This window comes from Eptesicus fuscus, chromosome 8, assembly GCF_027574615.1.
Source record: "Eptesicus fuscus isolate TK198812 chromosome 8, DD_ASM_mEF_20220401, whole genome shotgun sequence".
Classification (NCBI taxonomy): domain Eukaryota; kingdom Metazoa; phylum Chordata; class Mammalia; order Chiroptera; family Vespertilionidae; genus Eptesicus; species Eptesicus fuscus.
Window position 1 is genome coordinate 5,387,727 of NC_072480.1, and position 26,427 is coordinate 5,414,153.

Sequence of the window (26,427 nt, forward strand, 5' to 3'; positions counted from 1 at the left end):
AGTAAGCAACCCCTGTGATAAAATTGTGACAGTGAATATGCCATTTTTGAGAGAAATCTTTTAATAAAATGTTTCATCATTCAAGTAACAAAAATATTCATAGTTACTACATATTAGTCAGAAGATATGTTCCTAAGAAAGAATTCTGGATAAAAATTAAGTATCTTAAACCTCTAAGTTAATATAAAGCAGTTTTAAAAAGTCAGCTTCAATCTTCATAGATTTCTTAAAAATTCACCTACAAATACTTTTTTGAAATATGTAATTTCCATTTCTCTCATCTCCTATGTATGCCATAAAAAGTGATCTATTAAGTTTGTATTCAATTACATAATTACTAAAATTTCTTATCACAAAGTAGTTCAGTTTAATTATGTAACAGGTCTTCTTTTCTGTACAAGATTTTTAAGGGAGAAAAAAATACCAAAACTATGAAATTCTCCTCTATCAATTTACTCCACCTTCTAGTGATACCTTCACATTATTAAATAAAATGTATGTCTTTGAACTTATGCTACAAAATACTCAGTTAAAATTTAGTAGGTTTTTGGTGGTTACTGATACTTCATTAGTATATTGCCTAAATTTTAATTTCTCTACTGAAAAGTAAGGTGCAGAGGTATTTTCCTCACACTTATTCAATGCTTAATACAACAAAAAGTGAAATTTGTTATCATATTATTATTTAAAGCAAAGACTATAAGAATTAGGAAGCTTTATATAACAGAAATTTGTGAAGATAAGAATTTTCTGCAGTACTATCACACTTATCTGAATGCTCATCAATTATATGCCTGTAACCACTATGTATGTAAGTGTGGCACATTTTGAAAAATGCACTCTATAAAGTGGTAGACACTTTATTATTTACCGAGAAAAAAAAATAACAGGTTAAATCCAGATAAAGTATTCAAAGATCACATGATCTTCAATAAAACATGTACATATAACTTTACAAAAATAAATTTCTTTAAACGATGATAGAATTTACATCTACATTAAAAAGGTGTTTTGTTAGAATCTAATTTTTCTTCAAATGAATAATTAGTAAACAATATAGAGAATACTAAATCATTCTAAATAAGTAGATGCCACCATGAAAGCAATTAAAAATGATTTTAATATATTCTTGAAGACGAAAATTTTAAAATACTTTTTAAATTTTAAAAACATTCATCTTTAACCTATTCTTCATTCCACTCTCTTTTGATTAATGTTTTAGTCTACTAGTATTAATTAAAGCATAAATCAAAATAGCATAGTGAATTCTCCAGTGTCTGAACTACTTTTAAGGATCAGATATGATATTATGGAATCACATTCCCACTTTTAGAATTATAAAACCCCTTTCATGTCAGAAGAAACTTATGCTCAAGGTTCATGGCTTCAGAGAATCAACACTTCAAACTCTACATTTATTTTTTGGGAATGACTGTTACTCTGGGACTAACTTTTCAACTATTTATATTTCAGTGCATCTAACCCAAATGGGAATGAACTTGCAGGGAGGTAAAAAACTTGTGGTGAAGAATAAAGACTTCAAATTATTATTTAAAATAACACAATAAAAGTACAATAATTAATATTTTATCTTGAAATTTCATGCCACTTTTATATTCTATACCTCAATATATCTGTTTATTTTCTACAAATATTTCTTCAAAAATTGTCTAGTAAAATGAACACCTCCAAAAAACAAGTTTATCCTAAAATTTTTAGTTCCTCCTGTCATAGTTCCATGTATATCAAACTGAAGAGCACAGAGTTCCAAGAATTTGATAAAGTGCCCATTATACAGAAATACAATATGTATTGTGTCTTTTAATTATGTAAAAGTTTAATTAAATACTACATAGAAAGTACTGCTTAGTTTTCTGGTAGATTTCATAGCATTTATTCATATTATTTAAATTTTCTAAAACCTGAAAAAGCAAAATTAGTAATTATGTTTGTCTAATACAGAAGAAGTCATCCTACATTTGCCAGATTTTCCCTTAATACAAAAAGCAAATTTTCCATACATTTCTATTTATCTATTTTAAATCAAGTTAGCTTCAACAAATTTATATTACCTATAGAATATAAATCTCTACAAACTTTTAAATTATATTTTCCTGTCAGATAATCTCATACCTGCTATCATGTCATCTACAGCACTCATTTTCAGCAATACTTGTTCAATTAGCCCAACTTCCGTGCTAGTCTGTAAATTCCGAACACTTTTTCGTAAAATGGCTGTAAACATGCTCCATATTTCTGCTTGACATGTTACATCACAGTGCTCCAAAAGCTCTGTCATGCACGTTATACTCTCAGCATCCTGGATAATAAAGTTCATCTCCAAGTCAAATTCTCCACCAACCAGCTGAAAGAAGAAAAAAAGACATAATAACTAATAAGGAGGAAGGTTATTTATAACAATAAAATAAAATACAAACATTCAACTAGCAAGAAAGCATAGCTACTCTAAATATTGTCATCATTTAGTCTAAAACTAATTTGATAAAAATTTCTAAGCTACAAATAAGTGAACACAGTTGCTTTGTAAGAATTAAAATTTGCAAAGAGAAATGTAAAATTTTTAATGTGATTTCAAATCTAGAATAACAGAGAAAAATAGAGAATATGACTCCTGGGTGGGATTCAAGAAAAATTCATACAAAAAATGGGTTTGGCTCTTAAAAGTGATATTAAAAGACAAAATTTAAGTATAAATTTTAAGAAATAAAATATAAATGCTGAAATGAGATAATCAATGTTAAAAAGTTTGAAAGAGAAATACCTATCTTGTAATACTTTAAAAAGTTGAAAGTTGAACTAACAGCAACCTATTTGACATGTGGCATTATGCCAAATTACTCATAAGTATTACTGTACCTGCCAAATGCTACTTCAAGTATAGTGATAGACAAATACATCTACGCTAATAAAAGAGAAACATACAAATTGACTGTCCCTCCACTACGCCCACCAACCAATCAGCTCAAGGAGGGGCTGGGAGCCTGGGTCACCAGGGGGCGTGGCCAGCTTGAAAATGGCCCTCAGCCACTTACCCAGGCTGGCCACTCCCCCATGGGGTGAGGGTCCCCACTGGGGGGCTTGGCCAGCCTGCAAACAACCATCAGCCCCTCACCCAGGCTGGTCAGGCACCCCAGTGGGGAACTCCACCCTGAAGGGGGTGTGGCCAGCCTGAAAACAACCCTCAGCCCCTTACCCAGGCTGGCCACGACCCCATGGAGTAAGAGTCCCCGCTGGGGGGCATGGCCAGCCTGCAAACAGCCATCAGCCCCTCACCCAGGCTGCCCCACACCCCAAGGGAACTCCCACCCTGATCCAGGACACCCTTCAGGGCAAACCAGGCACCCCCCCAACCCCCCGTGCACCAGGCCTCTATACTAGTAAAAGGGTAATATGCTAATTAGACTGGGAGACCTTCCAGGGGACCTTCCGGATATTCTTCTGGACAAAGCCATGGTGGCGAGGCCAAGGTAGAGGTGGTTAGAGATCAAGAGGGGAGGGCAGTTGTGGGTGATCAGGCCAGGAAGGGACAGCAGTTGTGGGTGATCAGGCTGTTGGGGGGGGGGGCATTGGGGGTGATAAGGCCGGCAGGGGGGGGGGGCAGTTGGGGTGACCAGACCAGCAGGGGGGCCAGTTGGGGGCAAGCAGGCCATCAGTGGGGTAAGTTGGGGGTATCAGGACAGCAGCGGAGGCAGTTTAGGGTGAGCAGGCCAGCAAAGGGGTAGTTGAGGGCGAGCAGGCTGGCGGGGGGGCAAGCATGCTGGCACGGGGGGCAGTTGGGGGCAAGCAGGCCAGCAGGCAGAGTGGTTAGGGGCAATCAGGCAGGTGAGTGGTTAGGAGCCAGCAGTCCAGATTGCGAGAGTGATGTCCGACTGCCGGTTTAGACCCGATCCCTGTAAACCAGCAGTAGGACATCTTTCAAGGGGTCCCAGATTGAAGAGGGTGCAGGCCGGGCTGAGGGACACGACCCCCCCCCCCCCGTGCATGAATTTCGTGCACCGGGCCACTAGTATAGAGTAAAAGACATACTATAATGATGCTCATCTCAACTGACCAATCCCACATAAATTATGTTCCATTCTTAAAGAAGAACACTGACAAACTGGATATCATTTTTATCAATAGATTGGGAAATTTTGGAAGATAATAATAGCCATATATGGATTTCAAGATGGCAGCAGAGTAGGTGGACCTTTCTTGTACTTCCTTCGAGTCAGATTGGAAATAAAACTAAACTGGGGAACATTCACTTGGCATTACCAATTGAGGACTGAAGAGGAGACATTTAACAAGGGAGGGCAGAAACCATCTGGAGACTGAAAGGAATGGCAGGGTCAAAAGAGGGGCTGAGAATGAGGGGTTCCCCTGAGAGGATCAAGGCCAGAACCTTAGGCTGGACACCCCTACCCAGAACACCAGAGCTGAGAACAGTGGCCCACGTAATATTTAGCAGTGAAAGGCTTGGGGCTTATGGCCTATCAGAGATAAAGCCACATTTAAAAAAACAAAAAACACACACAAAAATAATCTCAGAGCACAGGATTTTCATTTGCAGCCACTCAGCTGAGGCTTTGATGGAAGGAGGATGCTTTGGACTGGAGTTGACTGAGGAGAGGCTGGGGTGGGAAGCATTGGGGTAGATGTGGAACAGTGGCAGCTGGGAAACCTGTGATCTAATGTCTCCCCCCACCACCACCACCAATACCGCATCAGTTTATTTTTCCTAAGAGGCACAGGCCCCTCCCAGCAGCCAAAGCTAGGGGAAAAGGCAAATACCCTGCCCTCGGGATACAGCTCACCCCATCTTTCTTGCCACACCCTGCATCTGGACCCTGCAGAGGCGGCAGCAGCAGGGGCCAAACCTATGGGCCTAGACAGTCTCAGCGGTGTCAGTGACTGGATTTGGGGTGTGGCAATCCCCATCATGGGAAACCCAGAGGTCACATACTACTAATTCAGCCAAAAGCCCTTTCGGAAACAGCCTTTTCAGTGACTAAGACTGACAGTTGACCAGCAGGTGGAGGAGGGCAGAGCTGGAGCCCAAGGAACCTTGGGATGTTTACTGACCCTTGCCTGGGCCCCTTGCTGCTAACAAGTTGGACCTAAAGTGCAGACTGGCCCCTCCTGTGTGCAGCCAAGCCCTCTGGAGACAGACACAAACTATGGATCGCTTGAAGCTTCGAGCAGGTTGCTGAGAGCCAAAGATGGACAGCTTCTGATAGTGGCAACCCACAAAGTACCTCCAGATAAAACAGACAGCCTCAGCCAACATAAGAGCAGAATTCAAAGAGAGCTCCCAGGGAGCACTGAACTCTACTGAGAGGAATGCTACTTCACTTTTTTTTTTTTTTTTATTATTTTCTTTATTTTTTCTCCTTTATTGCTTTGTTATTTCTTTCATACCTTACTTTTCTTCCTTTTATGACTCTATTACTTTTTCTTCTTTCTCCTCCTTTCTCTTGTTTTCCCTTTCTTATTTTTTCTTTTTTTCTTTCTTCATCTTTTTCCTTTTAATAATTTTTTCCTCTTTTCGTTTATACTGTTTTCCTTTTCCTATTCTTTGTTCTTATTTTTTCTCTTCCTTCTTTCCTTTCATATTCCCTTTTCTTCCCCTTTTCTGTTCTCATATTTCTTTTCTTTTATTATTCTGGTTCACCTTTTTCTTTCCTAAATCTCTTTTATTTGTGATTGTGTTTGTTGTTGCTGTAAGCGTCTTCTGTATGTTTTTATTGTTTCTTGTTTTGTTTTGTTCTGTCAGCACTGGCACAACTGCTCACACAACGTGGTCAGAGTTGAGATGCACAGGTAGCCAGACTGAGAGAAAATACACCCATGAACAGGAAAATCAACAACAATCAAGACCCACTTACAACAGGAGAGCTCAAACAATCTACACAAGGGACATTCCTAAAGTATCCAACTCAGGTGATCAAAGAGACTGCATCATCGGGTCCCTCAGAACATAAGACATCCCCATGAAGACTGGGAGGCATAGCTGTTCAATTTAATACATAGAAATAAATGCAAAGGGAAGGGAAAATGATGATTAAGAAACAAACCCCAAATTAAAGAAAAGGAGGAATCTCCTGAAAATAAGCTAAATTAAATGGTGACAAGCAAATTAGCACATATACAGTAGAGTTTGAAAGTAAAGGTTATAACGATGTTCAAGAAACTTGGTCAGAATAACAAGGAACATAGTGGTAACTACAACAGCATGAAAAAGAAAATAGAAACAATGAACAAGAAGCAGTTGGAAATGAAAAATACCATATCTAACAACAAGAATAAACGGGAAGAAATCAAAAGCAGGTTGAATGAAGGAGAGGGTCAAATTTGGAAGACAAGGTAGAAAACATACACCCAATTAGAGCCAAAAGAAAAAAGCATTAATAAACAGGAGGATAGTTTAAGGGAACTATGGGACAACATGAAACATAACAATAACCATATGATAGTGAAAGGAGTTAAAGCAAAATTAGGTAAACACAGTGTAAGGAGTAAAAGAAGGAGGAATCCTGGAGTTAGATGAAACCACAAAATGTTTTGCAGAAAAACAGGATAGATAGCAGAAAAACAGGATGTTTTGAAATGAAGATGTTTTTCTTACAAGTGCAAAGTAAAATGTTGCAAAAAGGCCAGAACCAATGGGAGAGTGGCACAGAAAGACAAAGAGCATGCCTTTAGCAGATATAAGGGAAGAGCAGAATGCTTCAACGGCAACCCATTTGAATCCCCTTCCCGAGTGGAGAGCCTATGTTTGTTTAAAATAAATCTCTGCCTTGTGTGACCTTTTCTGGTCCTCAGTTTCATTCTTTGATTCCATGAGACACGACCCTTGACTATTCCGGTATCAATAAAGTTACCAGGTGGAGCAAGGAGCAGACAGCCAGTTTGAAGGAAGCAGAAAACTTCCCTAACCTGCTAATGGAAAAAGTCACCCAAGTACAGGAAGCAGAGAGAGTCCCCATCAAGAGGAACCCAAGGAGACCCACACCGAGACACATCATAATTAAAATGGCAAAAGTTAAAAACAAAGAGGGAATCTTAACCCTTTGCACTCGCTTGCTTTTTTCTCGATTCCTTTATTCTACTCGGGATTTAATTTTTTTTAAATACCCCAGATTTTACAAAGCGCGGCAATAGAATAAAAATCTGGAGTTTCTTTTCATACAAACTTATTTATTTGGATTTTTTTTATATTTCAAATTATTGATACATTCAAAGAGTATAAAAAGAGCTGCTACCGATGCTAACCGTGTCGAGTCACACTCGACATCTGAGTGCAAAAGGTTAAAGATAGAAACAGTTACCTACAAGTGAGTCCCCATGAGGCTGTCAGCTGACTTCTCAACAGAAACACTTCAGGCCAGAAGGGATTGGAATGAAGTATTCAAAGTAATGAAAACCAAGGACCTGAACCCAAGACTACACTATCCAGCAAGGCTATCATTTAAAATTGATGTTGAAAGAGCTTCTCAGACAAAAACAACAAAAAAGGCTAAAAGAGCACATTAACACCAAACAAGCATTCCAAAAAAATGTTAAAGGCAATGCTTTAAGAAGAAACCAAGAGAAAGGAATCCTACCTAATAAAAGAGTAATATGCAAATTGACCGCACCTTCGCTACGCCCAAGCCATGCCAACCACCCAATCAGGGTGAGTATGCAAATTAACCCAACCAAGATGGCAGTTAATTTGCATACATACCTGGGTCCGGGGAACCTCCTCGGCACCCAGGTCACTCCCAGGCAGGATCAAACAGAGGCTTTAGGCTTGGGAAGGGGCCGAGCCTGCGATCGGAGGGACAGGGGTCCCTTTCCCAAGCCTAAAGCCTGGGGCAGAGGCTTTAGGCGTGGGAATGGGCCGAGCCTGCGATCGGAGGTTCCAGGTGGGGGGTGAGGCGGATGACTCCTTCCCAAGCCTAAAGCCTGGGGCGGAGGCTTTAGGCTTGGGAAGGGGCCGAGCCTGCAATCGGAGGTACCGGTGGGAAACCCCTTCCCAAGCCTAAACTTGGGGCAGAGGCTTTAGGCTTGGGAAGGGGCCGAGCCTGCGATTGGAGGTGTGGGAGGGGGAACTCCTTCCCAAACCTAAACCTGGGGCGGAGGCTTTAGGCTTAGGAAGTGGCCGAGCCTATGATCAGAGGTGCCGGAGGAGGGGTGGGACCCCTTCCCAAGCCTAAAGCCTGGGGTGGAGGCTTTAGGTTTAGGAAGTGGCCAAGCCTATTATCGGAGGTGCAGGGGGTGAGGAGAGACCCCTTTCCAAGCATAAACCCTGGGGCGGAGGCTTTAGGCTTGGGGAAGTGCTGGGGGGGAGCCCCTTCCTAAGCCTAAACCTGGGGTGGAGTCTTTAGGCTTGGGTAGGGGCTGAGCCTGTGATCGAAGGGGGGAGGGACCCCTTCCCAAGCCTAAAGCCTGGGGTGGAGGCTTTAGGCTTAAGAAGGGGCAGAGCCTGAGATCAGAGGTGGGGGGGACCCCTTCCCAAGCCTAAACCTGGGGAGGAGGCTTTTGGCTTGGGATCAGAGGGAAAGGAAAAAATCAATGGAAACATATCCTCAGGTGAGGATAAAAAGAAAAATAAAGAAATGTCATATTCTATGAAAGACACATCTTGAAAATGCTTAAAGAAAGTTGTCATTTTTTCATGGTGAAGGGACTGAGGTCTGTGTTGAAAATACCTGGGTGGCTGCGGTGATTGGCAGTGGTTGCAGCAGAGGGGTGATGGGGCAGGTGCCTTCCCCTGATCAGCCCGGTCACCTCAAGCAAAGGGAAGCCAGACTGCGGCTTAGGTCCGCTCCCAATGGGGAGGTGGGCTTAAGCCATCAGTAGGACATCCCCTGATGGCTCCCAGTATGTGACAGGGGGCAGGCTGGGCTGAGGGACCCCTTCCCAGTGCACAAATTTCGTGCACCGGGCCCCTAGTATAGACATAAGAAAAGGGGCAATAAATATGGACCTATCAATAAAAACCATAAATGTAAATCAACTAAATGCTCCAATCAAAATATATAAGGTACCTGAATAAATAAGAAAACATGAACCATACATATTCTAAAAGAAACCCACCTCAGAAGACAAGATTCACACAGAATAAAAGTGAAAGGATGGAAAAAAATATTCTATGCAAATGCAAAGAGAAAAAAAGCTAGAGTAGCAATAGTCGAATCTAACAAAATACACTTTAAAACAAAGACAATAACACAAGACAAAGAAGATCACTACATAATACTAAAGGAATCATTCCAACAAGAAAATATAACCCTTATAAACATATACACACCAAACACAGGAACAACTAAATATTTAAAAGCTCTTGGAAAACTTTAAGTGAGAGATCGATAGCAATACAGGAGTGCTAGGAGACTTTAACACCCACTAACATCACTAGATAGATATTCCAAACCAAAACTCAACAATGAAACAGCGACCTTAAAAGACACATTGGATCAGATAGATTTAATTGATGTTTATAGGACATCCTATCTAATAAAAGAGTAATATGCAAATTTATTGTCACTCCAACACACAAGATGGCCACCCCCATGTGGTCAAAGATGGCCACCACAAGATGGCCAGCACGGGAGGGCAGTTGGGAGGGACCAGGCCTGCAAGGGAGGGCAGTTGGGGGCGATCTAGCCTGCAGGGGAGGGCAGTTAGGGGTGACCAGGCCAACAGAGGAGGGAAGATGGGGGCGACCAGGCCTGCAGGGAAGGGCATTTGGGGGGGGACCCAGGCCTGCAGGGGAGAGCAGTTGGGGGGGACCAGGCCTGCAGGGGAGGGCAGTTAGGGGTGACCAGGCCTGCAAGGGAGGGCAGTTAGGGATGACCAGGCCTGCAGGGAAGGGCAGTTAGGGGCAAACAGGCTGGCAGGGGAGCAGTTAGGCATCAATCAGGCTGGCAGGTGAGTGGTTAGGGGGTGATCAAGCTGGCAGACAGAAGCAGTTAGGGGCAATCAGGAAGGCAGGCAGGCGAGCAGTTGGAAGCCAGCAGTCCTGGATTATGAGAGGGATGTCTGACTGCCCGTTTAGCCCCGATCCTCCCGGGATCAGGCCTAAACGGACAGTCAGACATCCCTAGAAGGGTCCCAGATAGGAGAGGGTGCAGACTGGGCTGAGGGACATACACCCCCCATGCATGAATTTCATGCACCAGGCCTCTAGTTTCATCATAAAATGGCAGAATATACTTCCTTCCCAAAAGCACATGGGTCATTCTCAAAGATAGACTACATGTTAGGACACAAAATAAGTCTTGAGAAATTCAAGAAGACTGAAACCATATCAATCATATATTCTCAAATCACAATGGCATGAAACTAGAAATCAACTAGAGTAAAAAAACTCAAAAACATTCAAATACATGGAGGCAAAATAGCAAGTTATTAAACAATAAATGGATTACCAATGAGATCAAGAAAGAAATAAAAAACTTCCTGGAAACAAATGAAAATGAACATACAACAAACCAAAACCTAAGGGACACAGAGAAGGCAGTCATGAGAGGAAAGTTCATAGCACCACAGGCATACTGCAAGAAACAAGAAAAAGCTCAAATACAAAATCTAACCCAACTACTAAAATAATTAAAAAGAAAACAACAGGAAAAGACCCGAATAAGCAGAAGTAAGGAAATAATAAAGATCAGAGAGGAAATAAATGAAAATAGAGACAAAAAAAAATAGTACAAAAGATCAATGAAACCAAGAGTTGATTTTATGAAAAGATAAACAACATTGATATACTTTTAACCAGACTTACCAAGAAACAAAGAGAGAGTATCCAAATAAATAAAATCAGAAATGAAAGAGGCAAAGCAACAACTAGTATCACAGAAATACAAAGAATTGTAAGAAACTACTTTGAACAACTGTATGCCAACAACCTGAGTACAATTGACAAATTCCAAGAAACATACAGTCTTTCAAAACTGAAACAGGAAGAATCAGAAAACCTGAATAGGATAGTAACAGCTAATGAAATTAAAGAATTGGTCAAAAAACTGCCAGCAAACATAAGTCCTGGATTAGATTGCTTCACAAACAAATTTTACCAAACATTCAAAGAATTAACAACTATCCACGTCAACCTATTCCAAACATTTCAAGAGGATGAAAGGCTTCCAAGCTTTTTTTATGAGACCAGAATGATCCGAATGCCAACACCAATTAAAGACACTGCAAAGAAAGAAAATTATACACCAATATCGTTGATGAACATAGATGTTAAAATCCTCAACAAAATATTAGCAAATTAGATCCAACAATACATTAATAAGATCACACACCATGACCAAGTGGGATTTATGCCTGGGATGCAAGGTTGGTTCAATATTTGTAAATCAATAAACATAATACATCATGTAAACAAAATGAAGGAGACAAATCACACAATCACATCAATAGACAGAAAAAACATTTAAAAAATCTAGTGCTCATTTATGATAAAAAAAATCTCAGAAAAGTGGGAATAGAGGGATCATACTTCAACATAATAAGGGCCATACACCTCCAGTCAATATCACACTGAATGAGGAAAAACTAAAAGCATTTTCTTTAAGATCAGGAACAAGACAGGTATTTCTCTTTCACCACTCTTATTCAGCATAGTATTGGAAGTCCTAGACACAGCAATCAGAAAAGAAGAAATGAAAGTCATCTAAATTAGAAATGAAACATAATATTTTAAAGAGAAAACACTAAAAACTCCACCAAAACAGCTATTAGGTTTAATAAATAAATTTGGCAAGACATCATGATAAAAAACTAACATCCAGAAATCAACGACATTTTATATACTGAGTGGCCAGATTATTATGATCTCTGAACGCATAATAATCTGGCCACTCAGTGTGTGTGTGTGTGTGTGTGTGTGTGTGTGTGTGTGTGTGTGTGTATTAGAGGCCCAGCCCGGTGCATGAATTCGCGCATGGGTGGGGTCCGGCCAGCCTGTCCAGGAGGAGGGGACATGGGCAGTTGGCCAGCCTGCATGATGGTCGAACTCCTGGTCAAGGGGAAAATTTGCATATTAGCCTTTTATTATATACGATATATACTGAGTGGCCAGATTATCATGCATTCAGAGATCATAATAATCTGGCCACTCAGTGTATATCAACTAGAGGCCCGGTGCACGAAATTGATACATGGGGCGGGGGGTTGTCCCTCAGGCCGGCCTGCACTGTCTCCAATCTGGGACCCCTCGAGGGATGTCTGACTGCTGATTTAGGCCTGATCCCACCTAAACCAGCAGTCAGTCAGACAAACCCCTTGCAATCCAAGACCATTGTCTCCTAACCACTCACCTCCCTGCCTGCCTAATGCCCCCAACTGCCCTCCCCTGCCGGCCTGGTTGCCTCCAACTGCCCTCTCCGGGTGGCCTGATTGCCCCCAGCTACCCTCCCCTGCAGGCCTGGCCGCCCCCAACTACCCTCCCATCCAGGCCAGTTTGCCCCCAACTGCCCTCCCCTGCTGGCCTGATAGCCCCTAACTGCCTCTGCCTTGGCCCCCACCACCATGGCTTTGTCCTAAAGGATGTCGGATGTCCAGAAGATGGCCAGTCGACCCGGTATAGTTAGCATATTACCCTTTTATTAGTATAGATTAAATAGGATAGGATTGCTTACATGGGGGGAAGCCTTTTTCAGCAGGAGGAGATGCTCTTGGCAGAGAAAAATACATAACCTCTATATCTGGACTAATAGGCAGCCATATGCACTACACTGCCAAACTGGTTATTAAAAAGTTGAAGCGCTTTCTTACACCTTACACCAAACAGCTGTTGCCCTTAAAATCCCTCCTCAGCCCCCACCTGAGGTTCTGCTTTCGCAGTTCACCCAGATTAGGTTCTGAATGATCAGTTTCTATGCCAGTCAGCGTCAAATGCTCCGCCTCCTAGGCAGCCACTGGCTCTTCACAGTTCACCAGATTTGGTTCTGATTGGTCAGTTTCTATGCCAGTCAGCGTCAAAAGCTCCACCTCCTAGGCAGCCATTGGCTCCTCACAGTTCACCCAGATTTGGTTCTGATTGGTCGGTTTCTATGCCAGTCAGTGTCAGAAGCTCTGCCTCCTACACAGCCATTGGCTCCTCTGGGAAATCCAGAACGGCCCTGCCTTCACGTCGGCACCAGCCCTTCAGTCACCCCCCCAGTCCGCTAGTGGGTGTATCTCTGGCCGCACTGAGAAGTGGCACCTCAGGTCTGTGCTGGTGGCAATTTTGAATTCTCATCCCTGATCTAACCTTACAGTGTGAGCTCCATGAAGGCAAGCATTTGTCTTGTTCATTCTTAGTTCACTCATAGACTTTACCTGTGTCTCTGCATCTATGCTAGCACCGCATGGTGACTGGTCGAACGATCATTTTGGTCGTCACGGTCACTGCCTTTTTATATATATACTAGAGGCCCGGTGCACGAAATTCGTGCACAAAGGGGGGTTGTCCCTCAGCCCAGCCTGTACCCTCTCCAATCTGAGACCCCTCAAGGGATGTCCGACTGCCCGTTTAGGCCCGATCCCTGGGATCGGGCCTAAACGTCGGACATCCCTCTCACGATCGAGGACTGCTGGCTCCCAACTACTTGCCTGCCTGCCTTCCTGATTGCCCCTAACCGCTTCTGCCTGCCAGCCTATCACCCCCTAACCACTCTGCTGCCAGCCTGTTTGCCCCCAACTTCCCTCCTCTGCCGGCCTGGTTACCCCTAACTGCCCTCTCCTGCAGGGTTGATCACCTCCAACTGCCCTCCCTTGCAGGCCGGGTGCCTCCCAACTGCCCTCTCCTGCTGGCCATCTTGTGGTGGCCATCCTGTGTCCACATGGGGGCAGGATCTTTGACCACATGGGGGCAGCTATATTGTATGTTGCAGTGATGAGCAATCTGCATATTACTCTTTTATTAGATAGGATAGAGGCCTGGGGCAGGGGTGGGGGCCAGCTGGTTTACCCTGAAGGGTGTCCCTGATCAGGGTGGAGTTCCCTTGGGGCATGGGGCGGTCTGAGTGAGGGCCTGTGGTGGTTTGCAGGCGAGCCACACCCCCTGGCAACGCAAGCGGAGGCCCTGGTATCTGAAATTTATTTTCCTTCTACAATTGAAACTTTGTAGCCTGGAGCAGAGCCAAGCCTGGGGCTCCCTCGAGGCCTGAAGCCATTTGTGTTGGGGTTATAATTGAAACTTTGTTGCCTTAAGTGGGTGGGCCCGGCCAGGGTGTGTGGAAAGCTTTGCTTCCCCTGTTGCCAGCAGCAACCCTGGCCTGCTCTCTCAAGCTCTATTCTGCCGCCATTTGTTTGAATTTGTTTACCTTCTATAATTGAAACTTTGTAGCTTGAATGGAGGCTTAGGCCTGCAATGGCTATGGGAAAGCTTGGCTTCCTCTGTTACCTAGGAAACCTTGCTCTCTGTGGCTGTAGCCATCTTGGTTTGGGTTAATTTGCATACTCGCTCTGATTGGATGGTGGGCATGGCTTGTGGGTGTGTCGGAGGTGTGGTCAATTTGCATATTTGTCTATTATTAGATAAGATATATAGATAATGAATTCTCAGAAAGAGAAACTAAAAAAAATAAAAATAGGATCCCTAGGAATAAACCAAACAAGGAGGTAAAAAATCTGTTCTCAGAAAACTACTTGTATAGTACATTAAAAAAGAAAATAGAAAAAGATAAAAACAAGTGGAAGCCTATACTGTGTTCATGAATTGGATGCATTAGCATCAAAGCAATCTACAGATTCAACACAAACCCTATTAAAATACCAAGAGCATATTTCACAGATGTAGAACAAATGTTCCAAAAATTTATATGGAACCAAAAAATAGCCTCAGCACTCCTGAGAAAGAAGAACAAAGTTGGAAGGACCACAATATTGGATATCAAACTATACTACAAAGCCACTGTAATCAAAACAGCCTGGTACTGGCATAAGAACAGGCATATATATCAATGGAACAGAACAGAGACCCCCAAAATTGACCTAAGCTAATATGGTCAATTAATATTTAACAAAGGAGGTAAGAGCACACAATGGATTAAAGATAATCTCTGAAATAAATGGTGTTGGGAAAAGTGGACAAATACATGCAAAAAATGAAACTAAATCATCAACTTAAATCATACACAAGAATAAACTCAAAATGGATAAAGGACTTAACTATAAGTTGCAAAACCATAAAAACCCAAAAAAGAAAACATAGGCAGTAAAATCTCACACATCTCATGTAGCATTATTTTTACTGATACATCTCCTATGCAAGGGAAACACTGGAAATATAAACAAATGGGACTACATCAAACTAAAAAGATTCTGCACAGAAAAAAAAATCAACAAAATATAAAGGAAACCTATTGTATGAGAGAACGTATTCAACAATAATACATCGGATAAGGGGCTAATTTCCAAAATATAGAAAGAACACATCCAACTCAACAAAAGGAAGACAAATAATCTAATTTTAAAAAAGGACAAAGGGCCCTAACTAGTTTGGCTCAGTGGATAGAGCGTCGGCCTGCGGACTCAAGGGTCCCAGGTTCAATTCTGGTCAAGGGCATGTACCTTGGTTGCAGGCACATACCCAGTAGGGAATGTGCAAGAGGCAGCTGATAGATCGATATTTCTAACTCCCTATCCCTTTCCCTTTCTCTCTGTAAAAAATTAGTAAAATATATTTTTTAAAAAAAAGGACAAAGGGCCTGAATAGACACTTCTCCAAAAAAGACATACAGATGACCACTAGTCATATGAAAAAATGCTCCATGTCACTAATCATCCAAGAGATACAAATCAAAACGACAATGAGGTACCATCTCACATATGTCAGAATGGCTACCATCAGCAAATCAACAAATGATATGTGCTGGTGAGGATGTGGAGAAAAGGGAACCCTAGTACATGGGAATGTAGACTGGTGCAGCCACTGTGGAAAACAGTACGGAGGTTCCTAAAACCATTAAAAATGGAACTGCCATTTTACCCAACAATACCACACTTCAGGGATCATATCCTAAAAATTCCAAAACACCAATCAGAAAGAATATATGCACCTCTACATTCATAGCAGCGCTATTTACAATTGCTAACATCTGGAAACGGTCCAAATGTCCCTCACTAGATGACTGGATAAAGAAAGCTGCAGAACAGACGGAGCTCTTACCCTTTGAGACAGCATGAATGAACCTGGAAACTATAACGCTAAGTGAAATAAGCCAGTTAGAGAAATACAAATATCACATGATCTCACTTATATGTGGAATCTAATAAACAAAATAAACTGAAAAACAAAATAGGTCCAGAGGTATGGATGCTTGGAACAGAACAGATATCAGTGGGGAGGTGGAGGGAGGGATGGGAAGAGATAAAACAAAGATCAAATATGCATATATGCATAACCCATAAATACAGACAATAGTGTGTGGAAGGCCTGGAGTGGGGCAGGGGTTAGGTGGACGGGGGGGCAAAAAGGAGGAAAATGGGGGACACATATGTAATATTGACAACAATTTAAAAAATATTAGCCATATATAAAATGCCTAACAGTTTTGAAGTTATTTATTCACCCATTCATACAACAAATACTTTATTTATTAAAGATTGGGACTTACTCTTCTAGGAACTAGGAGGTATATCTGTGGACAAGAAAAAGCCCATTAACCAATAGTGCTAAATTCCAAGAATAAAGATGTATATACATATTCTAGAGACCCAGTGCACTGGAGGGGGGCAGGGGAGGTGCTGGGGGGGAAGGGTGTCCCTCAGCCCTGCCTGCACTCTCTCCAATCAAGGACCCCTCGGGGGATGTCTGACTCCCGGTTTAGGCCCGATCCCACCAGACCTAAACCAGCAGTCGGACATCCCTCTCACAGTCCGGGGCTGCTGGCTCCTAACCGCTTGCCTGCCTGCCTGACTGATTGCCCCTAACCACTTCTTCCTGACAGCCTGAATGACACCTAACTGCTCCCCTACCGGCCCAATCACCCCGCAACTGTCCTCCCGTGCCGGCCCAGTCACTCCCAACTGCCCTCCCCTGCTGGCCTGGTCAGCCCTAACTCCCCTCCTCTGCCGGCCTGGTCACTCCTAACTGCCCTCCCCTGCAGGCCAGGTCCCCCCAAACTGCCCTCCCTCCCCTGCAGGCCCAGTCATCCCCAACTGCCCTCCCTTGCTGGCCCAGTCAGCCCTAACTCCCCCCTCCCCTGCCGGCCTGGTCACTCCTAACTGCCCTCCCCTGTGGGCCTGGTCCCCCCAACTGCCCTCCCTCCCCTGCAGGCCCGGTCACCCCCAAATGCCCTGCCCTGCTGGCCTGATCGCCCCTAACGGCCCTCCCCTGCTGTCCTGGTCACCCACAACTGCCCTCCCCTGCCAGCCATCGTGGCAGCCATCTTGTGACCACATGGGGGCGGCCATCTTGTGCAAGGGCGTGATGATCAATTTGCATGTTACCTTTTTGTTATATAGGATAGTGTGCATACTATACCTAATTCCAAAAAAGGTTGAGGTTGTCTTACATCCTATATAATAAAAGGCTAATATGCAAACTGACTGAACAGTGGAAGGACCGGTCGCTATGACGCGCACTGACCACCAGGGGGAGCGCCGCTCAGCCAGAAGTCGGGCTCATGGCTGGCAAACACAGCGGCGGTAGCGGGAGCCTCTCCCGCCTCTGCGGGAGCGCTAAGGATGTCCGACTGCCTGCTTAGGCCCGCTCCCCAGGAGGAGCAGACCTAAGCCGTCAGTCAGACATTCCCCGAGGGCTCCCTGACTGCAAGAGGGCACAGGTCAGGCCGAGGTACAACTCCCTGGCCCCGAGTACACAAATTTTGTGCACTGGGCCTCTAGAATTACATAAAGCATAAAAGAAGATACAAATTGTGAGTAGTTGACAAAGAGGAAGCAATGGAGAATTAAGATTAGGGACAGATAGGAACTGGAAATGAAATTCAAAAAGTAGAATTAATTTTCCATCAATGAAATGTATTTATTAATACGGATGAATGGCTATATGGTATGACATAAATGGGATAAACAATAAGAATATCATTACCTAACCCTACATGCCATTAAGTGCTATTCTAAGTGGTTTATATATACAGTATTAAGTAATGTAATTCTCATTACAACTTATGAGAAACTATATTTGTTTTCCTTTTACAGATAAGTAATCACAGGCACAGAAAGTTTAATTAACTTGCAAATGGCCACAAGATCAAAATCCAGTAAGTCTGTCTGCGTACAAGTCCATACAAGCAATAAAAAGCTCACTTAAGAATATTTTTTAAATCTTCTAGAATTTGAAAACAAAAATATCCTCAATTTTTAATATATTGTACTCCATATATTTTTCTCTGTAATAGCTCCAAAATTCAACTTTATAAGAAACTAGTCCTTATGTTAACTTCTTTAGCCAACCTAGATGTTCTCTCTGGTTAAAGGCCAGTTTTACTTCTATGTATGAAACAAATTCAACTATTCTTACTAGTTCTGGTTTATTCACAATAATAGCTGATTAAGAGTTTGGCTCTGAATTCAGACTTCCTAGATTTAGATTTTAGCTGCAACACTCACTTAAAGTGTGATGTTAATAATACTACTTCTCTGAATCTCAGTAACTTCATCAACAATATATGGGAATAAAAGTTCCTATGTAATAGGATTATTGTGAGGATTGAATAAAGTAACTGGGTTATAAGCAGTTAAGAACAAAGTTGGGCATATAATTAGCATTTAATTAAGGTTACCTAGTAGATCTATGAAAACCAATTCAATATCATTTTTGCCAGGCCATAGTCTTACTGAAGAACTGCTTATTTATTTATTAATTATATGCCCAATTGATCTGGGTCACAATTTTGAACCTTGCAGACCAGTGATTAGTAACTTAGAAGAGGTTCTCTAGAATGGACCATATGGAGAATGCAAAGGTTTGAAAAACAATTACATGGATACTTACTGATGGAAGTAACAGAAGCAGACAACCAAGATTTAAGCCACTGAATAAATGTATCAAGTTAGTATAAAATAAATTGGAAGAACATTGAAGAATTTTTTTAGACTAATTTCTAAATGAGCTCTTTGTTCTTTAGTAGAATCAGAAGTAACAAAAAACCATTATGAAATGTGTAAAATAGCAGAGATGGACTCAGCTGAAAAATAATAGTTTGCTTTTAAAGGAATTAACAATTAATATGTGTAATTCCAACAATCAGGCTCTGATATGTGAAGCCTAAGGTTCCATCTTTCACATTAAAAAAAAAAAATCCCCTTTTAGATATATCATTTAATAACAAAAGAGTTCAGTTAAGGCTCTCGGATTAAACTGCCAGCAGCTCTAAAAACATTTATTGTGGATAATGTAGAATGGGCCTACGTTTTCTTTTTTTTTTTTCTTTTTTTATATTTTATTGATTTTTTACAGAGAGGAAGGGAGATAGAGTTAGAAACATCGATGAGAGATAAACATCGATCAGCTGCCTCCTGCACGCCCCCTAGTGGGGATGTGCCCACAACCAAGATACGTGCCCTTGACCGGAATCAAACCCGGGACCCTTCAGTCCGCAGGCTGACGCTCTATCCACTGAGCCAAACCGGTTTCGGCTGGGCCTATGTTTTCTGATAGTCTTTTAAACCTTTATTATAACTTCTAATATATTAGTGTTAATGTGGTTAATGCTTATGAAACTATCATTCCAAGATTAGGGAAATACTTATTCCCCACTTCTAACAAGTAGTTCAATACTTATCAACTAAAGCATAAAAAAAAAAGTAGAAACAATTGGCCTTTATCATGGAAACAATTCTCTAATAAACCTATAAGAAAAAGACATAATTGACCTCATAGAAAGAAACTATAGATAAATGAGGTGAAGTGCATGACCTAGGTCACACATAAGTAAATGGCAGATCCAAGATTCTAATCTAGACTAGAAAGCACACCTAAACACCTTGCTACAAAGTCAAGGAGGGTAAACTTAAAAAATACATTTCAGATAAGTTATAGCGCAATGAAAAAAATCAGTGTTTTATAAACAGGGTGTGGGATAAAATGAGGAAAGACAAAATGTTTTCTGTGGATAAGAAATGTAACATCCAGAAGTAGTAAATCACAATAAGGAAAAACAGCCAATTTATTTAAGTTATTTCATCAAGAAAGTAGAAAACTGAAGGCTCACTTATTTTTTTAAAAAAAATTAGCAAAAATACTAAAATAAGAAAACATTTAAAAATTTTTTAAATATTTTTTATTGATTTCAGAGAAGAAAAGTGAGAGAGACATGGAAACATCAATGACGAGAATCACTGATCAGTTGCCTCCTGCATGCCCCCTACTAGGGATCAAGCCCACAACCCCAGCATGTACCCTGACCAGGAATCGAACCTTGACTTCCTGGTTCATAGGTCAAAGCTCAATCACTAAGTCATGCCAGGCAAAAAGAAAAGATTTTTAAAAGCAAAGATAGTGACACAAACAGTATAAAAATGCTTATTAAATAAAAGCTAAAATCACTGTAACCATAGTATAAAAATATTTATAAAACAAATGAAACTTCCTCTAAATCTGAATGTATCATTGTGATAGTCTATTTGCACTGTTAAGGGTGCTCTTCTCCTCAAGGCCTTCTTAAAATTATAAACGGTATTGCCACACAAAAGTGATGCACAACTCAAGAATTGCTTCTAACTCAAGAAGTAATCATAACTGAATTTATATAAAATGACATAGCTAAGCCTTTTTAATGAAATCCTTTTATTTACATGAAAGCATAAAAATTATCTATATATATAAAACCGTAATATGCAAATAAAACAAATGGCAGAACAAGTGGTCGCTACGACGTGCACTGACCACCAGGGGACACGTGCGGAACATGGCAGGCATCAGCCGTGGAGGGATGATGGAGCAGGTGAGTGGGGGCGCCAGACCAAGATGGGATACTGGTCGCTGTCATCAGGGCAAGCCTCTGGTGGTTACTAAAAACTCTTTGCTCCAGCGTGCTGTGGTCCTGCCCAGCACTTACACCTGCTGCCAGCGTCGGAGCCACCACTTGCCCCTGCTGCCGGAGCCCAGCACCAGCCATAATCGCTCGGGGCCATCAGCAGGTGCAAGCAGCGGCTGCCAGCCCCAATCGCCCCTGGGGGCTTCTCCACCTCCTCCTGCTCCTGAGGGGTGATCGGGGCAGCAGCCACTGCTCACACCCACTGACAGCGCCGGCCACAATTGCTCCATAAGCGGGTGTGATCAGGACCTGCGCTGTCAGCACGTGGGAGCGGCAGCAGCAGGAGCAGGGCTTCAGGAAGACAGGGGACCAGGAGCTGTGGCGGGAGGGGCCAGGTGGGGGCGCAGAGGATGGGCCGAGACCTGCCCCCGTGCCCACCGAACCCCACAGTTCTTTCAGGGTGCACAAATTTGTGCACTGGGCCCCTAGTTGTATATAACCTTTGGAGAAATTTCTGCCAATATTTTTTCTGCCCATTTTTAATTATCAGATTATGAGATAGTTTTTTTAAAATAGTTTATTGATTTTTAGAAAGAGAGGGAGGGAGAGTGAGAGATAAACATTGATGTGAGAGTACAACATCCATCAGCTACCTTCTGCACGCCCCCTACAGGGGATTGATCCTGCAACCCAGGCATGTGACTTTGACCAGGAATCGAACCCAGCAACCTTTTGGTGCAGGGGACAACACCCAACCAACTGAGCTACTAGGGCCAGGGCACAGTATGGTTTTTATGATGTAGAGTTGTATGAGTTCCTTATTTATTTTTGAATATTAACCCCTTATCTAATATATCATTTGTGAATATCTTCTCCCATTTAGTAGGTTGTGTAAATCAAAACCACAAGACATACCACCTGTCAGAATGGCTATCATCAAAATGTCAATCAACAAATAAGATGTGTTATTAAAGATGTGGAGAAAATGCACTGTTGGTAGGACTGTAAACTGGTACAGCCACTATGGAAAATAGCATGGAGGTTCTTCAAAAAATTAAAAATAGACCTGCGATATAACCCAGAAATTGCTCTTCTGGGTATTTATCCAAAGAAAACCAAAACACTTATTCGAAAAGAAATGTGCAACCCCTATGTTCATTAAAGCATGTAATAATCCTATATAATAAAAGCCTAATATGCTAAGTGTCCAGTCGTCTGTTCAACCAATCAAAGCATAACATGCTAATGATATGCTAAGGCTGCTCAACCATTGGTTATGATGTGCACTGACCACCAGGGGGCAGACACCTCGACTGGTAGGTTAGCTTGCTGCTGGGGTCTGGCCAATCGGAACTGAGCAAGACGGGCCAGACACGCCCTGGAGTCCGCCCACGGTCCCGCCACGGCTGGCCAACCTCCCGCATCCCTCCCTGACCCCTATCGTGCACCAGTGGGGTCCCTCGGCCTGGCCGGCGCCCTCTCACAATCCGGGACCCCTCAGGGGATGTCGGCGAGCCAGTTTCAGCCCAATCCCGCAGGCCAGGCTGAGGGACCCCACTGGTGCACGAATTCATGCACTGGGCCTCCAGTTATTTATAATAGCTAAGATATAGAAGAAACCTAGCTGTGTCCATACATAGATGAATGGGTAATGAATTAAAGAAGATGTGGCATATGTATATAATGGAATATTATTCAAGCAATAAGGACTATGAAATTTTGCTTTCAGTCTCTGGCTGTGGCATCATGAAGAGCTGCCATGCCATGTCTGCCCACCTGCAATGGGTGATCGTACAGAACCGCTTCAGCTTCTTAATCAAGAGGAACAGCAGACTTATGGAACCCAATAACCTTAAGGCCCACAACTGCTTTCGCTACAATGGATGTGGAGTGGTGCCCTATGGCAAAGATGTGGTAGTCATCATGAAGCAGAGATCTGGGCAGTAAAAGCCTGCCACATCCTATGTGTGGACCACCATCAACAAGAAGGCCTAGGAGCAGAATCCAGTACATGGTCCACAAGAACAAGTATGGCCTGGATCTGAGCAGGGCTGCCAACCACAGACCCAGCGCCATCCTAAGCAGCCAGAAGCCTATGAAGGTGAAGAGGAAGTGGCCCTCCCCACCAAGAGCTCTTGAGCACCCTGTCACCCCAAAGCAATAAATATATCAGCCAAGTTTCCTCAAAAAAAAAGAAAAGAAATATTGCCTACTGTGACAACACTGGATGGACCTAGAGTGTATTATGCTAAGTGAAACAAGACAGAGAAAGTATATTACATGAGAAATCATAAAAAAAAAGGAAGAACAAACAAAACTACAGAAACAAAGAACAAACTAGTTGCCAGAGGGGAAGAGGGTGGAGGAAATGGGAGAAAAGGTAAAGCTGATTAAGAGGTACAAATCTCCAGTGGCCCGGTGCAGGAAATTTGTGCAGGGAGGGGGGGTATTTCTCAGCCCAGCCTGCATCCTCTCTAATCTGGGACCCCTCAAGGGATGTCCGACTGCCAGTTTAGGCCCGATTCCACACAACCCCCTCACAATCTGGGACGGCTGGCTCCTAACTGCTCACCTGCCTGCCTGCTTGATTGCCCCTAACCACTCTACATGCTGGCCTGCTTGCTCCCAACCACACCCCCCTGCCAGCCTGCTCACCCCCAAATGCCCTCCCCTCCTGGCCTGACCGCCCCTAACTGCCTCTGCCTTGGCCCCGCCACCATGGCTTTATCCAGAAGGACGTCCAGAAGGCTTCATGGTCTAATTAGCATATTACCTTTTTATTAATATAGATTAATCCATGGGGATATAGTGTATAGCACAAAGAATATGTTAATATCTGATGACTTAGCACAGTGACAGATGGTTACTAAACTAATTTTGATTATCACACAGTAAAGTAAAAAATGTGGAATCAACATGTTGTGCACCTGAAACTAATATATTTCATGCCAAATGGACTTGAATAAACATTTTTAATACTGCGTAAAAATTTGGAGTATAAAATGCTTACTTGGAAATATATTATTTTCTGAAAGTACTACGGTTTATAATTACTAGCAATTTAGGTATCATTCACACTTTAATATATAGTCTTTAAATAACTTTATTTTGAAATCTTAGTTATTAGTTAAGATCACCTATATATACCAAAGCCTAAGCAACTGTTTGACCGTTTGACTGGTAGCTATGACGCGCGCTGACCACCATGGGGCAGACGCTCAATGCACATGCATGGAAATATAGAACAGACTGATGAATCGCAGAGGAAAGGTGAGAGGCGGGAGGGCGGGAAGAGATTAACCAAATATCTTATATGCATACCAGAGGCCCGCTACACGGATTTGTGCAACAGTGGGGTCCCTTGGCCTGGTCTGCGGGGATCGGGCCGAAACCAGCAGTCTGATATCCCCCGAGGGATCCCGGATTGTGAGAGGGCGCAGGCCAGGCCGAGGGACCCTACCGCTGCACGAATCCATGCACCAGGCCTCTAGTCCTATATAATAAAAGCCTAATATGCTAAGTGTCCGACTATTCACTTGAAGGTTCGACTACTCATTATGATGCACATTGACCACCAGGGGTAGACACTCTGACCAGTAGGTTAGCTTGCTGCTGGGGTTGGGCCAATTGGGACTGGGCAAGATGGGCCGGACACACCCTGGAGCCCTCCTGTGGTCCCTCCCCAGCCCTGATTGTGCACTGGTGCAAAGGGCCCCACTGGTGCACGAATCTATGCACCAGACCTCTAGTATGAGATAATTCAATGTGCATTAATTAGATCAAACTGGACAATTATCAACCAGCTGGAGTTTTTTGTATTTTACTCTTCTGGATAAACTCTCAATTCTAAACATTACTTTTAATGCCCCAATTTAACATCCCAGATTCAGTTTCCTCTACTTCCCATTTCATACCTACTGTCATAAGGAACACTGCTGTTATGCCATCGGTCACGTCATTTAAAATTCTTCATTTATGGTATTAACTAGTCATGATATAGAGTTCTCTCCCAACTCTTAAATTTGTTAACTTCCATTAAACCTCCAAACCTCAGTTTAGATATCACTTAATCCAGAAAGCCTTCCCAGTAACCACAAAAATGCCCTTTCTCTGCACTCCCATATGAGCCATCCACATCAGAACAGACATTACATGATACCTAGATGCTTAGAAATTTCTTTCTAACCCCCACATTGCAATAAGCATTGTAGAGGTAAGGACCATTTCTAACTATTCTCTATATCTGTATCATTAGCACACTTCCAGGCCCATGTAAAGTATTCAATATTTTAAATGGAAGATGGCAAGATGGGAGAACATGGAGGATAAAAGTAGGCTGGTTGGAAGGCTTCACTAATTCATAGTCAATCACCACGTTGTAAGCCAGCTTTTCTACTGTACTCTACTTTTCTCCTTCAGAAATGAATTACACTTATTGCCACTTAACATTTTTAATGCTCAGAGATTATCACAAAGCAAAAGAAACTGTTTTCTCATTGCTTTTTATACCTCTCAGTTGCCTTACATTGTTTACTATTACATGGAAAATATGTAAGGTTCCACAGGTAAAATTGAGGTTTGTATTATTAACTAAGACATTAAACATACCACGCACAATTTGTAGTTGTTAAAATCAGTCTTAAATATATTTCCACTTCCAGTTTCTAACTATTTTGAAGTGAAATCAGTTTACAACATCTTCCTTCGAAAAAGAATCCTGGGAGTGATATCACCAAAAAATGGCAGAATGGGCAATTCCAGGGCTATGTACTCCGTAAAAAACTAATGAGCTGGCAAAAAATGTCAGAATGAACTTTTGAAGAATTCTGGAATCAAGTAAAAAATATACAACAATCATGGGAAGACTTGGTGAAGAGAAGCTACTGTTTTGTGCGAAAAAGCATTGTCCCATCATCACTGACGACAATCGTGAGGACAACAGCCTGTACTCGTGTGGGTTACTAGTACCACAAGAAGCAGTAGGGTCCTTATTCTCAAAGAGCTTTGTTTGTGGGGATCAACTATCTGACAGCTCCCTAAAAGACACATGCAAAGAATGCCTTTTGTTTCACAGAACTCGGAATATCCCCACAACTGGGACACTTTGGCTGAAAGCATTTAATGCCACAGGTATTAAGTGTATCAGCCTATAACAAGAGACAACATTGATATAATCTAAATTATAAGACTTTTCAATTATTAATTTCTAAAAAAATTATTTTCAAGATAAAGCTATATCTATCAGCAATTTTACAAAGAAAAAGGTGGAAACATCACTAAAAACCATTATTTTATAAACATTTAGTATGTGCTGAGTAATTTACATATATAGATAGCTTCACATAATTCTCATGACTCTATGAAATGACTATCCCAAACAAGGAAATTGAAGTTGGCGTAAATTAAGTTGGCAAGCTCCAAAAGCTAGTCATCATCAGAATGTGTCTTATCTTAACGATATCATAAAGAATTAAGAAGTATATCTATACCAGAAAAAGCA

At 42.2% G+C, this 26,427-nt stretch overlaps 1 protein-coding gene and 2 pseudogenes across 2 annotated transcripts in view; 2 read left to right on the plus strand and 1 right to left on the minus strand.

Moving 5' to 3' along the window:
* Window positions 1-26,427, minus strand: part of NBEA (neurobeachin) — an 896,160-nt gene that overhangs the window by 797,939 nt on the left and 71,794 nt on the right. For both annotated transcript variants that reach the window (XM_028135810.2, XM_008158996.3), the window contains exon 2: window positions 2,134-2,365. In XM_028135810.2, the coding sequence (XP_027991611.2) occupies window positions 2,134-2,365 (232 nt within the window). The remainder of the gene's footprint in view (window positions 1-2,133; window positions 2,366-26,427) is intronic.
* Window positions 22,692-23,091, plus strand: LOC129150063 (60S ribosomal protein L28-like; annotated as a pseudogene).
* Window positions 25,784-26,427, plus strand: part of LOC129150064 (etoposide-induced protein 2.4 homolog) — a 51,648-nt pseudogene continuing 51,004 nt past the window's right edge.